Source organism: Acanthisitta chloris, unplaced genomic scaffold, assembly GCF_000695815.1.
Source record: "Acanthisitta chloris isolate BGI_N310 unplaced genomic scaffold, ASM69581v1 scaffold8206, whole genome shotgun sequence".
NCBI classification, from domain to species: Eukaryota; Metazoa; Chordata; class Aves; order Passeriformes; family Acanthisittidae; genus Acanthisitta; species Acanthisitta chloris.
Window position 1 is genome coordinate 101,612 of NW_008676493.1, and position 16,003 is coordinate 117,614.

The following is a 16,003-nucleotide window of genomic DNA, read 5'->3' on the forward strand; positions in this document are numbered from 1 at the left end:
CATAGATTATGTGCCTTTTATAGAGCCTATTACATAACAGATCATGATGGGTCATCATGTCAAGGATGGAAGGATTAAAAGAAGAGGTACTTTTCACATTCAGATCCTGATTTTTAAAAGGTAATTCTGTGTGTAAGAAGGAATCTTTTTTTCTTTCCTTGGCTTAGAAAAATTCTGCCTAGCACACGCACGAAAGAATGAACCTTCAGGCAAAAAATCAAAGAATGCAGAATATCCTTTTCTCCACTTCTGTAAGACTTTTCTGTAGATGCACGAAAGCTCTCAGAGACTAATGACAAGTTTATATGGCAATAGGGATTCCAGTCTTATGCAGAGGGCTTAAGGAAAACAACATCAGGCTTTGTTTTAACATGCATCTCCTGGTAGTAAACTGGCTAGGAGTATTCTGAGAAGACTTTTGTCTAATCAAACTGTTAATACATCATGTCATGAGATTAGGTTAACTATTAGTTCCCCTTTTCCCCAGAACTGCATACAAAGCTTTGTCATGAGCCCAGAACAGACTGCGCCAGAGACTACGTACACACATACCAGATATCACCATAGACCCTGGGGTGGACTATAGGGATGCTGGAGATGGGAAATCAAGAGTAAGAAGGATTATCTCCAGAGCCTAGGCCACTGGGAAAGGAAAAGAGTACTGTGTGGCCTTTGGACCTTGCTTCCACCCCCTCACCAGCATCCAGCACTCAGTGGGAACCTGCTGGATACCACTATACCATGGGATGCAGCAACCAAAATGCTCTTGATCAGGGTGTCTGAGGCTGCCACCATTGCTTCTGGATCAGTACAGCAAACTAGTCTCAGCAAATCACACACTTCTAGTCCCAAGAGCAAATTGTGTGTTTCAGAATTGCTTCAAATCAAACCAATACACTCAACTCACTCCAAATAATGGCTTGATCCAGGCAATACTCCCTGGAATAGCAGAAAATGTGGATGTTCTGTCATTCAGTTCAGCACTTCACAAAAAAGTGCAGGCACATATCCTATTTGGTCCTGAAATTTTAGACTTTCAACAATAAATATGAAAATATTTCACATATTCTCACCACCTGAGAAAAACCAGCAGCCACTCTAGTTGTTTATATAATTTATTAATAGTGTACATATTTTTATATAGTGCATTATAATACTGACTGCTATAATCTTTATAAATGCTGAGTTAACTATTTTTTAAAATTCTCACAACAAAAATAATCGAATATCATGCCAACATTTTGTAACAAATTCTCACATTAAATCCATTTGGATTTCATGACATATTTATCTGTACAATGGACCCCATATCACAGAGCATTCACAGTGCATAAGGTCACAGTCATTGAAAAAATAAATAACATGAGAGATTTCTGTTATTTACAGTTTACAAACCCATCCCTTTCTGTTTTCAAAGTAAGCAGTTCTAGAAAGTTTTAATAATATTTAAAGAGGTATTGCACCTCCTAAGGGTGCACTGCAAATGCCTGCAAGTATGAAACAGGAAATTTTAGAAGGTTCAGAAGTTATTTTAGGGATCAGAAACGATTTCAAATACTTTCTTGCAATGGAGGAGAAAGTGTGAGCCAAATTCTCTGCTCAGTTCTACTGCTATAAATTTGTGCCAGCTACCAGGGTGTTAATGAGCACTGGAATGATTCCCAAGAACGTGAAGGCAAGAATTTGGTCATAACTTTGCTGCTGTTACAGCCATTTGATGGTTACAGCCAGATGCTGCTGGGTAAGCAGATTTACAAGTGTTCTTTGCATAAATGATACATGAATGAAGGCCATAATCTCACTGTACAAACGCTCTAAAAGGAAGCATCTCAGTTGATATTAATCTTTCTAGAGACTATACCTGTCTGGCTTTCAGATATCCTGATACCTGTAGAATTTATCACCATGCCTAGTGCTATAAATAAATCTTTTTATTTGTCTTTCAAGTTTATCAAGACCATCTCTGTGATAGGATTTAGGGGTTACAGCTGAGTGACAGGTTAGTGGTTGGACTTAATGATCTTAGAGGTCTCTTCCAACCTTGATGATTCTATGGCAATGATTGCCTACATTCTTTGTGCAAGTAAAAAAGAAAAATAAATGGGATTAAATTCAAACTGGCAATTCTTGTAGGAAAATATCGAAATGGCATTAGTTTCCCATAATCATTCATTTCTTTCAGACAGTGCACTGTATGTCAGGAGTGTGATAACACGCAGAACCATGTGATGAACAAATTGCCATGATCACTAAACATGTCACCCTGTGAAGAAACAGCAACATGTATCTCATGTCAGGACAGGGATGTATAGGATTTCACAGATTTCTCTGGGGAGAACACATCGGGGGGATGTGAGAAAAGCGTATGCTCAGGTTATTTAAAAGGAGATCTTTAAACATGTACACAGGAGATCAGAAACTGGAATGCACATACCAGCTGAATGACATTCTACTCTTCAGCAGAACACTGATCACTTGCATTTCAATATAGCCAAGGGAATAATAAAGGTTTGGTACAGAATTGCTGGAACTAAATGCTGTCATTTACCTGTATAACCACCACATAAATCTCACCACCCAACAAAATCAAAAATGTGGGGTTCAGACTCAGAGAACTAGAAAGGAAATTGTGCAGCAACTGCATGAGCGGCAGAGATTTTCTTGTGAGTGTTTAAACACAAATAACTGAGACCTGAGGCTTGCAAGGACAGAACATTATGCTGAAAGGTGATGTATTTCAATTCGGAAGATTCTTTGGTTTCACCTGGCTATCAGCTATTTTAGTGTCTGTTTCATATTACATTAGGTCTGATCTTTCCTTGGCATGAATAATCAGGCAGGATTTATACAGCTTAAAGCACTACCAAAACCAGCTAATGATAGGACACAAGCAAATGGCATTACAATTGCAAGAAATCCAAGAATGGAAGACAACAAAACTCATGAGGGATTTGTGCAACTAGAGCAAACATAAAATAGAAACAAGTGTAATTAAAGCACAGTCACAAGGGAAATCAAAGACAGCATAGAATCTTCTCTATAATTGCTAAGCATTAGATTAGTAAAGACCTTTTCCATTTGTTTACATGTTGACAGAAAGTTTACAAACATAATCTAAACCCAGAAACTACATTTATGTTTGTTGCAGCTGCAACAAGCATATAAAAACAAAATAAAATTGGCACACCAATGACTGAGCCAGGAGAAAGTTGGTTGACTATGCTGTACCTGTTGGGAAGACTTAAGGTGTTCCTCTTGGCTAGACTTAGCCCAGAGAGAAGCCCTTAGACCATCAAATGGTCATTAAGATAGCCATATCTGTAACTTCTTACACTTAGACATGTAGATCTCGAACCTGAAATCTTTACTCAGGCAATACTTTATAATGCAGTACAATTGTTATGGTAAATGAATGGAATCCACACTGCTGAACTCAATGGAAACACTCCCATCTGCTCACCACAGACAGGATTGCACCCCGTGGGTCTATGTGGGACTGTGCTACTCCAGGGGAACTGCAGCAGGAAAGACTTGCTCAAAGCCCTCCTTGGCAGCAGTAATTCAGTTTGGATCCTGCTTGTACACAAGGGCAAATGCACAGTTTTGAAGTCTGGGAGAAGGAGCGAGTTCTCTTATTTACAGGAGTGGAAATCCAAAGTGGTATCAGCAGAGCAGAAGTCCAAAGATTCTGGTCAAGCCTTTTAATTTGAGAAAGAAATACAATCTTTAGACTACAAGCCCAATAAAATAGGAAAAGATCTGAATATGATAGAAAGCCCAGACACCATGCTCCACTTTCATTTAGGACAAAATCCAGCAAGGCACTTGGATATATGCTTAGCTTTAAGCATGGAATCAAACCTACTGAAGTTAAGCTTTGCTGGATATGGGATATCTTTTTCTGAGTTGTATTACTTTCCAGTGTTAGTATGCTGGCAAATTTCAGATCACAGTAACAGTTTTCCTTCTCACATCCACCAGCTTTCTTTTCACTCTTGAGCTGAACATTCACTTACAGAACATTGTGACATACATTCCAAACTCAGCCAGCTAATTTTTGCAATGGTTAATAGAACAAAATGGCTACAAAATTTTACAGACACAATCTGAACAGCTGCAGTATAGAACTGTACTAATTGCAGGGAGTCAAGCACAAATCACTCCTTTTCTTGCTTGGAAAATGGCAAAATTTGTAATGGTTTCCTGACCACACAAGGAGATTCTTCTTTATACACGCGAAAGGCACTAGTCTGTTATTACACAGCAACAGCATCCTGAATTACTGATACATTCTGAAGTGGGTTTACCTGACATGCAACAATTCGACAATCAGATCTTTCTTGGACCATTCCTTTTACCTGCATGGCTTGGTGTAGAACTGTATTTATTTCAGCATATGGGTAACGACTAGTTAGAAACTCTTTAAACTACTTCATATGATTATGTGTCATCAAGGCCCTGATACAGCATCTCATAATTCTTTGGCAAACAATACACCCTTGGTCATGTGGTGGTATCAGAGGAGAATCCTACTAATGTTATTTGTAGTGATAAGCATGGCATGATACCTGTCTCATAGCAGCAGATGCATGAGACCACCTCAAGAAATGCAGCATTAGAGTTCAATATAACTTGTCCTGAAGTGGGTCTATATTTCAGGAAGGGCGGTAGATGACAGGAGCAGCCACACAATTTAAGGGCAGTAGTATGTTCTGAAACTGTTTCTTGCTAAAACACAACACTCTGGTTTGCTGGAGCAGGTGATATTCAGTTTAGGCAGAGTAATTCTAAATTATGTGTGAAGGACTCATGGCATTAGCAACCACAAATTTGTGCACATTTGGGCTGGAGATCAACTGCTAGCGAAAAACAAACTGGTGCCCATATTCTTCTAAAGTTGCCTGGCTCAGAAATATGAAGGTACAGTACAATTTACTAGGTCTGGCACTGTAAATGTTGATGCTCACACCACTGTTCACTCAGCTGATCACTAGGCATCCAAAAACAGATTTTGGAACTATTCTTCTATTGTGTAAAGACACCTGAGCTGCCTGAACTGTGCACAGAAGAGCAAATGTTTGCTTGGAGGCATCTAGGCCTCCAAGACCATCCAACAGCAGAATCTAGGAAAAAAACATTTACTCAGCTTCTCTCTGTGCTCCTTTCAGTCTCACATCTAAGCCATCACCAGATTTTGAGCAGCAAACTGTCCTCCTGAAAGCCAACAGGGGAGAGAGTAAGACTAGGGAGGGATGTTCCTACAGTGGTGCAGCAGTATGCTGCAATTTTACAGCCTTTCTGCAACAGAAAGCTCACAAAGATGAACATGAATTCCATCTCCTCAGCGTTCTACTGCAGAAAAAAAATGTCTTGAATGCCTGGAAATGGGGTCATTGGTCATACTTGAGATCAAATGTGTTTACTGTCATGCTTGCTTATCCAGTAAAGAATGTTAATAATGCTGTATTTGTTGCCATCTTTAGAACTGGCTAGTTTAACTACACAACTATTTAATTAAGGTGAGAAATCCTAAATGGATACTAATACTGACATTTGTAACAAAGTGTAAAGCAAAGAACAAATGTGTTGCTCCTTTTTTCTTTAGGATTACATTGAAAGGATCCAAATCCCCCCCAAAAAATTCAATAGCAGAATACACTCCTTAATTTGTGCTAAAGTAATTTTTAAAACAGCCTTAATTGTAAACACATTGCCTGGTGTAAACAGTATTCTGCATGTCAGCTGGTTCAACATAATTTTTTGTCATATGTGTCAAAAGAAGGAACTTTCTGAGTAAGTGCTTATTTACTAAGGTTTTATAGTATGATCTCATTGACATGACACAATTTTTTATATATAGCCTTAATGGAAAATATTACTATATTTAAAAACACATCACCTATTAGTTGATAGGTTTGGTTTGGTTTATAAACATTAAAAAATTAAAAAAATCTATGTATAAAGTTAACTGTGCTTCTTTAGAAACTTTATGCGATCCCTCACATACAGCTTCAAAATATTTTTTAAGTTTAGTAGCAATTCAAGATATGCTGTCTCAGTGATTTGCAATCATATGACTGCTACAATGTGGAATGTTACCCATCATTTTAACAATCTGGGCTGGACCTTGCTGTCAATTACATCCAGAGTAATTCCTTACATCAGATTTATGCTGGTGGAAAGGATATCCAAACTTGCTTTCTACTGGGGGTCAAAAAGAAGTATATCATGCTTCAAAACTTGCATGCAATCAAATCATGGACAATACCCTCTTGACAGACTTGCTTTTGTCTAGGTGATTCTTATCTGCACTGCTCCATGTCAGACACTTTTCTTCATTAAGCTTCTGGGAATAAATAACAAATGGTGAAGAATACACCAGCTTCTTGATTGATGAAATACACTTCTTCCTCCCATCAATCAAATCAAATCAAGTCATAATCAGGGTGGGTTTTGTTGTCAGAAAGTCTGGACTACGTTCAGCTCCTACTCTCAGCTGATAACAATGACTGATAGTTACTGAGCACCCAGTTATATTTCATTTGTTTAGTTTCTTCTAAATTTACACAATGGGCTTACAATGGCCAATGCAAAGTTGGTGGTGTAGTATTCCACAAATGTTAGTTTGTATTTATGTACACAGCATTCCTCATTAACAATAAAACATTTTTCAAGTATGAATTTCTGCATGTAATTCTCTTCTTCAGTATGCAGATACTCTGACTTCTAGTGTGCATCATCACAAGTGATACAACATACAACCATTTCCTCTTCTTTCTCTGCCACATTGTTCATGTTCATTGAACAGAGTGATAAATATTCAACACTGCCATCAAAATCTGTCAGTGCAGTTCCTCTATAAGCAGAGCACTTGAAGGGGGAAATGATGTCCTCAAACAGTGCATGCCATGATATGTGCCTTGGACTTTCTTGTCCTGTAGTTGAGATATTTCGACTGAGCCAAGAAAAGTCCTGAACTTGCCTCTTATCCTCCCATGGAAAGTAAATGTCAAAACCAAAAGAACTATAAAGATTTTCCTCCCATCCTCTTGCTAACCTTGCTGGTTGTGGTTGATTGTCTGCAAAAGGAGAATGAAAATCACCACAGAATGCCCCAAAATGGGTCCTTTTAGAGTTCTGCATAAGATCCATGTAGCTTTATGACTGAGCAGCAATACCCAAAGAGGAGGAAAATGCTTTGGTTGCCTTGAGCTAGCATGTTAAAAGAAAGGTATACTTTCCTTCCACATAGGTAAAAGTGCTTGTTAGCTGATAAAGCAGGAACGACACTCAAATTACTGATGGAAAGAAGGTAGAAATGTGAAATGCCTCCTGTCATTTACAGCATATGTAATCAGAAGAATTTCAGTCTCTCTTCCTCATTGTGGTTTAAAGTTCTTCTCGGCACATAGGGAAGTTGACAAAGGTGAAGACATTAAACTCTATCATTATAGATAAACACAGGAAAACAGCATAAAGTAAGAGCACATAGATGCCTAATTTCCTGTCAAGTTTCCAGTTATTTACATGGATTCCAAACACCTGCAAGCAAACAAAGTGTTCGTTAATTAGGTCCTGAAGGAGACTTTTGGAAACAACTATTATAAGCTAAAAATTAGAGTCTTTTAAATTACAGATCTTGTACAAAGATAAAAATATATTCTCAGTATTTTATGGATCAAAAGGAAACATATTTTCCTGATCAAGAAGAGGATTGTAAAAGCCCAAACTAAGAACTCAAACTCTGGTCTGACTCTCAGTAGCCCTAAGATAATTTTTAAAAGTATTGAATGAATTAAAGTAAAGCACTGAATGAAATACATGAACGTCCCTCCCTCAAGTGTTCCCCTGCAGATCCTTTGTGTCCCAGTAGGACACCAGCACCTAATGTCCATTCTTTCAACAGCTTCAGAAGAGGTGCTTCTTTCCTGCTTTGCTGAGCTCCAGAACTAAGGGCAGTTATAAGTTACAGGTAGCAAAGCAATGACGTCCTCACAAAGGCATCTATTTTTGATGGTGTTGAGTGTCTCTGAGTTATTTGTTTTGCTCAGAACTCTCCACTGAGTTTTGCTGGGAGGGTCTGTGCAAATCAAGGTACTCAGCAGAACAAATGAGACTGCAACAGATGCCTCAAACCCAGGTGATAAGGCTTCTGCTATGAAAAAACTTCTTTCAGAAAAGCATGAAGGGCTAGGATAGTAACACATCTGCATAATCCTCCCATTTTTTTCCCCATAGTGCTGATTACTAATATGCATGCAGCAACATCAGATACAAATGTCTACAGAACATCTTTGTTGTTCCACAGGCACTGTGCAGTATGGCAGACAGGGGATATGATCAGAAAAGAAGAGAACAGGCTCTCACAGCTTATATATCAGATACATTAGGAAGTTAGTAGCAGAGTGAACAGCCCTGGTCATTCTGTGACTTAAGTCATGCACAGGTGGTGTGAAGTTTTGTAAGACCTACTCATGCAACACTGTGAAATCTCCAGTGATGACCCTCTCTTCTACAGAGCCTCCACAAGGCAATCAGTGCAAGACGTTAGTACAAGTGGATATTTTTATACCTTTTTGATTCCTTATACCTGACTTGATTCTTCCCACAGAGGTTTCCCTGGGAGTCAGCAGGATCAGACCTTAAGTACCAGCAAAATTGACTTTTGAAACAGAATTATTGTTTCACCTCAACAAGTCATGTGCTACAAGATGTCTTACACTGGGTGACATTTGGCATATCTATCCAAAGTCCTGAGGTTCACAGTCCTCACAAACTAGTCTTCATTAAGAGTTTAGACTATAGCACTTGATTAATCCAGGCTGGTCTTGGGAATCAGAGAAAAGGGCAAAGGGCTATGAACCATACCTGGGTTTTTCTAAAATAAAGACAGGCCTGGGGTATGGACACGGGACCACAGAACTACTATTGGATCCCACAATTTCAACACTGCCACTAAAATCAAAGGGGCCTACACATATCCAGCATCTCTTGCACCAAATGCCAGATTTCAGTCCTCACTGAGGACAATGGTAGCTCTTCACCTCACGGTATTGCTAGAATTGCTAGAAGAACAATATTTGACAAAAATCAATGCTAAGTACTTCTATTTTATCCTTCTATAACGTGTAAATACCTAATAAGTATTTTGCAATTGGAATGCTCAAATACTTACAGTAAGTCCCACTGATCCTAGTAAAAGTCCAACTGAATAGACCAGTCCTTTGCTGTTTATCTTAACCTGTGGGAATTAGAAGAGACTTTTAAAATGCTCAGCATAGAACTCTGCTTTGGAGATCAAATATGAATTTACTGATTTATAGTCCACCTTCTGCTTTGAATAGCGACTTACATATTTTAAACTATGCAAATCCACAAAAGATTTATCATAATGAAGACTGGGAAGATTAAGGAATCAAACTGCATGTATAGTAATCCCATCTCCATTTTTTTAAAAAAATCTGCATTTATAATGGATTTCATGTCTAGAACTCCTCAGGAGAGAGCGATATGCTGTGATTCTCATCTTATACACAAAATACTAAAGTACACAGAGACAGACAGGTGTGCTGGAAGTTGTGTAGTGAGAAAATGATAGAGCCATGAACTATCCATAGCTCTATTTTTCTGCTACACAGTATAATCTACTCCAGTTGACAAATGGGAAATTATTTGCAGCTTGTGGAAGGAGAATTGCTTCCTTAACTTCTGGATCCTTGGCAAAGAAACACCACCTTATTTAGCAAACAATAACATGCTCAGCAGGTTCTTTGTTGGTTTGGGGTTTTTTAGAATTTATTTGATTTGCATGCTTTCTTTTTAAGGTTTTAAAAAAATAGAATAAAAGGACAAAGGAAATATTTGCCAAGTATACATACAGTTGATCCATAATCAATTGCCATGGTCTGCAAACCCCATGGAACTCCAAGTCCCACCAGAATGTCAAAGACATTGCTCCCTACTGTATTGGATACTGCCATGTCACCGAGGCCTGCAGAGAAGAAAAAGAAAAAACTCTTCAATTAAATCAATGTATATAACCATTATCCTCTGTACTAGAGAAAACTGAAGGGGAATGATCTGCATTGATCCAATCCCCCTTGAACTGGCCAGAGTATCTGGGGGAGGGAGGCAATATCCATAATATTTGCGTGACTTCTGAAAAAAAGTATGCAACATTGCTCACTCCAACTACGTCTTCCTTGTGCCTTGGAGAGCCTTTACTGGTGTGTGGTATCCATTCACCATCTGAGTGCAATGTCAATTGATAAAGACTAAATCTTGTTCTAGGCAGTGTGCAGCCACAAGGAACCTGATGATTATGTACTGGATTTAGTATGTAGATACATGACCTTTATCTCATGTGAATGATAAAAAAACATCCTGAAAAGCACCCAACCAGATGGTACTCAAAGATATTAAGCCTTTCTGTGGGGCTTAATCAGCAATAATTTCACTTTGGGAACAGCAAAATGCTACAGCTCTGTCCCTGCTACTTTCCTTTAGGCACTGGCCTAACTATTGTATCACTTTCACAAAATGAATATTGGAAAGGAAGAGGAACCCTGATGTAAATGGGACATGACCCACAAATAGTTTCAGAGTACACAGAGTGGAGATAGATACTACCACACCATAAGCACAGTATCTTGTAGCAGAAAACTGCTGAAAGGTAATACTTTGGATCCAAGTTATGGTAGTGTCCATCTCTACTGTTAGGTATTTGTCTGTATTCTGCCAGTGAACAACTCTGCTGAATTCAAGCAGTGCCAAGTCCCTGTACTGTCTTTAAGAGAATTGGGATGCTTTTTGCCAAGCCAGTGCTTACCTTCACTTTCAGAGTAAACAATCCCTACAGTATTTTTTCCCAATACCACAGAAGAATTAATCTAATGAAGCATTCTGTTAATTTAAAAATGTAACATTTTCCTTGTTCTTGTGAAAATCTGTTCACTTTAGTAGTACACATGGAAAATTAAACTAGTAGGAAGGTGGTTCCATAAGAATCCTGAAAAGTTTTTTGCACTGCTTGTTGTGCAATGTTCCTGCACACAACAAATAACACAACCTGGAAAATGAAATAATTTAAATTTATCATATTCTTTCAAGCAAGCAACATTTACCAGCACCACTCCGATCTCAAATTACACAGGTGGAGCTTTTGAGTACTTAATTTATCACTTCAAAACCCTTGTTGTTTGCCCAATGGTGTGTGCTAGAGACCTCATTGTCTGGAAAAAAGGGCTATGGGAATTGAAACAGTGGAAAAGAATACAATTAGGTCCTTTTTTTATTCTACTGCTGTGCAGGACATCACACAGTCAGCTTTAATGTTTTTCAACAACAGGAAAGGATGTTTCTACCAGTATTTCTCAAGTGAAAAAAAGGAAACAAAGAAATTGAATCAAAATGTAAAGATACATGAGAAAGCCTTTGACAATTTCAATGGACAGCTGAGGAGGGCATAGCCAATAGTTATCTAAAACTCCTTCCAGTGTGGTTATTCATATATCCCAGTGGGAAAGAGGTCTGCATCTGAATGAGAAAGCATGCTTGGGGCAGCATCAGTTCTGCCAGATCCTCTTAAACCACTTCACTTCCCTGGGTTTGAGAGGTCTTCTAGAAATCAGTACAAGTTTTACATGGACAAGCACTAGTCAGCATATATTCTTTAATGTAGTTTCTAATAGCTGATATTCTAGTTTTGTCTAGGACTTTTGTCTTTTTACCCTGACTGATACATACCCTGCATGGGATATCTGAGTGTTGAATGACCTTCTGGAATGCAAGAATGCCCAGTCCCAGTAAGCAAAAGATAACAGGACAGGAGCTGCTATCTTTTTGATTCAGAATAATTAGCGAAGTGTTTTGGCTTTTAATGAGGCACTGAAATGGTAACAATAAATTACAAATTAAAGAGAATAAAATAATCAACTTGCACTGAGAATCTGTGTGTATGGAGGCAGAAAATCACAGAGAATGTATGTAAGATTGCAGTTATGCTTCAGCAGACACAGTACCTTGTCTTGCTACTATTAAACTAGCCATGCAGTCTGGGACACTTGTTCCTGCAGCCAGGAAAGTAATACCCATGATCACATCCGGTATCCCAAGGGTGTATCCAATCACAGTCACCTGAACAATGAGGAAAGCAGATTAATTTATCATATTTTGAACATCTCCTCATTCCAATACAGTTGTGGCATACTCATAACTCTGATTTCTGGTGTGGACGCTAACAGGATTAGACTCAGGATACTTATCTATTTCTGCAAGTCAAATAATTGTGGAATAACCAGCCGGAAACCAACCCTGTGCAAAGGAAAAGTACTTTGGGTCTTATTATTCAACATCTTATGAACAAACAAAAACTCCATTTTCTGTGCTTCTAACATGACATACTGATCTTTTAAGGAGATATAATCCAACCTATGGGTTTGGGTTCTTTTTGTTCCCAAGAGTGACAGGATTCTTTCTGGTTCTATTCTCAAAAGAACTGTAACAAAATTAAATTGTAATATAGGGGCAGAGATACAAAGAACTTGTTGTATCCCTACACATAAAGAAGGAACCAGTTTCTTGCATGACTTCTGATATAATCACATCTGGTTATATTGTCTCCAGAGACTCCAGATGCAGCTTTAAAAGAGCTTAGGGAATCACTGAAGTTTGTAGCAGAGCTCTTGGAAAGGACAAGGAACTGTATTTAGCTGGAACATCCAAAGAAGGCTGAAAAAGCATTAAGAAAAGGCAGCTGAAAAGGAAATAGGCTTCTGAGTGAGAAGACTGAATCAGGGACAGGCAGCTGCTTCCCTGCTGAGACTGCTAAGGATAGAAGTCTTTAAGGCTCTGTGTTTTTTCTTGAAATAGTTTGCCAGTTTCTTACATGAGAAAAACTGGACCCTTCACCAGAGAAAAGGTGTATTTTAGGAACCCACTCGCCTTATTCTCAGAGGCTGCTGCAAGTGGTAACAGAGTATTAAGGTCCAGCTGCCTCTTAGGGCAAGCTGTGTTGCAGCTTTAATGAGCATTTCTCTCATTTGGAACCAAGGCACAGAGCATGACCTTGCAAAGGACATTATGACATAAACGTGTGGCTTTGGCACCATTACGCCAGGCAGAATGAGTGCATGGTATATGAATTTCTTCAGCACAGTCTGTTTAAGAGGTTTGCTTTACAATGCACAATTTACTGATCTTTGAAGGAGACATAATCCAACCTGTGGGCTTGGGGTTTTCTTTGTTCCCCAGAATGGCAAGATTCTCACTGGTTCTATTCTCAAAAGGACTCTAACCAAATTATATTGCAAAAATATATAGAGCACACAGTCTTTCATCAGAGGAGACATAAAGCAGTTTGCAAATGCCTGAAACATTTGAGCAAAGTAGAGATGTTCTCCAACCAAAAGGTAATAAGTTCAAGAACAAAAATTCTTCCATATGCATGACCAGAAGAGTGTGTACATATATATACACACGTGTGTGTGTCTATGAGTGTAACATGTGAGACTATATATATTCCAGTTTAAAACCTGCTGAAGGTCCCTTCAGTATATATTCCTTTAAAAGGAAAAAAGGACATATGAATTCTTGAGCAGCATCCTACCAATCTTCCAGTTATAGCATATACAACTATTTGGTTTTCCATCCTTTAGTGTAGAAAAAGGTAACTTTCTATACTTCAAAAGTATGACTAATTTTCCCATCACAGAAACCATTTAAGGAACTTTCCTATCATGCCTCTTCTCTGACTGAAAATATAAACTTGAGAAACTGAGAGAGGGTGAGAAGGAAAAATAGGAACTTATTAAAATCTTCAAGCAAGGATGCTTCTGAATTGACAACAATTTGCAGATCTGCACATGGCACAGTGTTTCTCACAGCTCTAGGGCAAATGGAAACACACCAGCAACCATAATACTCTCCATTAAGAAAGATTTCCTTTCTACTCTACTCGAGGTGTTTTACACCAATTATGAGTCTTCAAATTTTGCACCCATCTACCTTTTATGCATGTTTCAATATCAGACCCTGCAGACAAATGTCTAAAGGTGTCTCAGCTGCTGAGAGTTAAATGTTTACATTTAACCTTCCTTTACTAGTAGGATGTGGATGGCCACATTCTCTTGAAAATCAGGCTGGCACCTTCCTGTACTGTACTGGGTCCTATACAGTAAAGACCCAATTATTTGTGCAGAAAAGAGCAGCAGAAAGCTAGAATTATAATAATTAGAGTATGAGCCAAAATGACTGCACTACAATTACATACCTTTCTTTAACAAATGCACAAAAGGTCTATTGTCTATTTTGAGATGCATCTTTGACTCAGTATCATGTTCTGCTACATACACTTACCATCCACACCATGAAGTAGGAAAACAAGGCAATCCAGAAAGTGGATAAGATGAATGTCAGCATAAAGAACTTCTCCCAGCGTGGTTTACTGCAGTTTGGAATGGTGCTAAAGAGCACAAATATCAACGGCCATGTCAAAACCCACTTGATCTTGTTCATTTTTCCTGCTGCAGGGTACCGAAAGGAAAGAAACAGTTCAGTGCTATCCTAGGCCCAGTTACAACTCTTTGAGCACAGCAGATGACCCCAGAAGGATGTTTACAATCATGTATGTCAACTCATTTTCCTGTGTACCTTTCAACTGTACTTGGCCTCATCACTCTCAGCCAAGTTCTGCATGCACATTCAGAATCTTCCAGTTAAGCCTGTCAAGGTCTATGTAAATCCATGGAAGAATTACAATCATTTAAAAGCATGGTTGATTTTAAAACCAAAATTACATCAGGTTTTTTGCTCTTTCTAATGTCTGTACTGCTATCAATCCAGAATAACAAAAATACCTGAATCCAAACAACCAAACCTCCTTCTCCCAACCTTAAAATGAAGTTGGAAATCCATGTGGTTAAAATAACTTGTACATTCTGTGCAGCAACAGAAAATACTCTCACAGAAAACAAAAGCACAGACCCAACCTATAAACATGACAAACCTTTTGATTGTGACTTCCCTCACACAGCTCTCCAAAGTCAACTACTGAGAAATACCAGAGAACTGTCAGCACTGAAGACAAGTACACCCCTTCTCATTTTTTAAATATCATGGTCATTTCTGCTTTGGTTTTCTTTACATTATGTTAGAATTATGCTACTAAGGATTTCCATCATTAAGTGATAATACTTTGCATAACATCTAGTAAAACATACCATTTTGAATAAAATGACTGATCACATTGAAGAAAATTACCAAGTACATCTTGCAGTGAACTTATTTAACTAAATTATAAAGGGTAGTTAATGATAAGTGAAAGTTCCTATCAATTTCATCAGGAATTTCTTTTCAGCAAAGACTTTGGGGTTTGTAATTTGTTTAATGGCAATTTTTGTCAGTGAATTTAATTAGATTGAAATCCATCCTCTGGACCAATATGCACCAGATGCAATGGAATGAAATATTAATCATTTTAAAATAAATAATCTTTTTAATTTATGAAGCTACTCAGTAGTCTAATTTAACTTGGTGAGTCCAAATGCAAGTCTTTATTCATTTACTTTGGTATGTATTCTAGCACTGAATTGTCTTGCTTGAGTTATAAATCAGCTTTTTAACTTGAGATTTCTCTGTCAACTCTGAGAAATCTTAGACTAAGCTTGACTCCTTATTCCCATTTAGCTTGTGGCTGTGGAACTTCTAACACATCAAACAAGTGAAGTCTCCTAGGGTCAATTCTAATTCTAGACTCTTACATGGCACTGGGGATCTATTACACATTTTACAGGAAAGTAATTTTTCCCTCTGGTTACATATACTGCTACACAGATGTTTTTTAAAACAGTTATCTTTTATCTGTTCTGTCCAGAAAATGACACTTCTTGGCTCCCTTCTCACTTTAATTCAGTTAACAAGGCTGTAAATATGCTGTGGTAATTTATACCTCCTCCTGTTTAATTTGTTACAGTTTGGATCATTAAAAGACTCCTAGCTAGTTAAT

General features: G+C 38.1%; 1 protein-coding gene across 1 annotated transcript in view; it reads right to left on the minus strand.

Moving 5' to 3' along the window:
- Positions 1 to 7,165: 7,165 nt before the first annotated feature.
- SLC24A4 (solute carrier family 24 (sodium/potassium/calcium exchanger), member 4) overlaps positions 7,166 to 16,003 on the minus strand; it is a gene marked incomplete at its 5' end in the record, with an annotated part of 86,300 nt that continues 77,462 nt past the window's right edge. The window contains 5 exons of the mRNA XM_009076169.1: positions 7,166 to 7,542; positions 9,176 to 9,241; positions 9,879 to 9,991; positions 12,021 to 12,135; positions 14,356 to 14,522. Coding sequence (XP_009074417.1) covers positions 7,390 to 7,542; positions 9,176 to 9,241; positions 9,879 to 9,991; positions 12,021 to 12,135; positions 14,356 to 14,522 — 614 coding nt within the window. The remainder of the gene's footprint in view (positions 7,543 to 9,175; positions 9,242 to 9,878; positions 9,992 to 12,020; positions 12,136 to 14,355; positions 14,523 to 16,003) is intronic.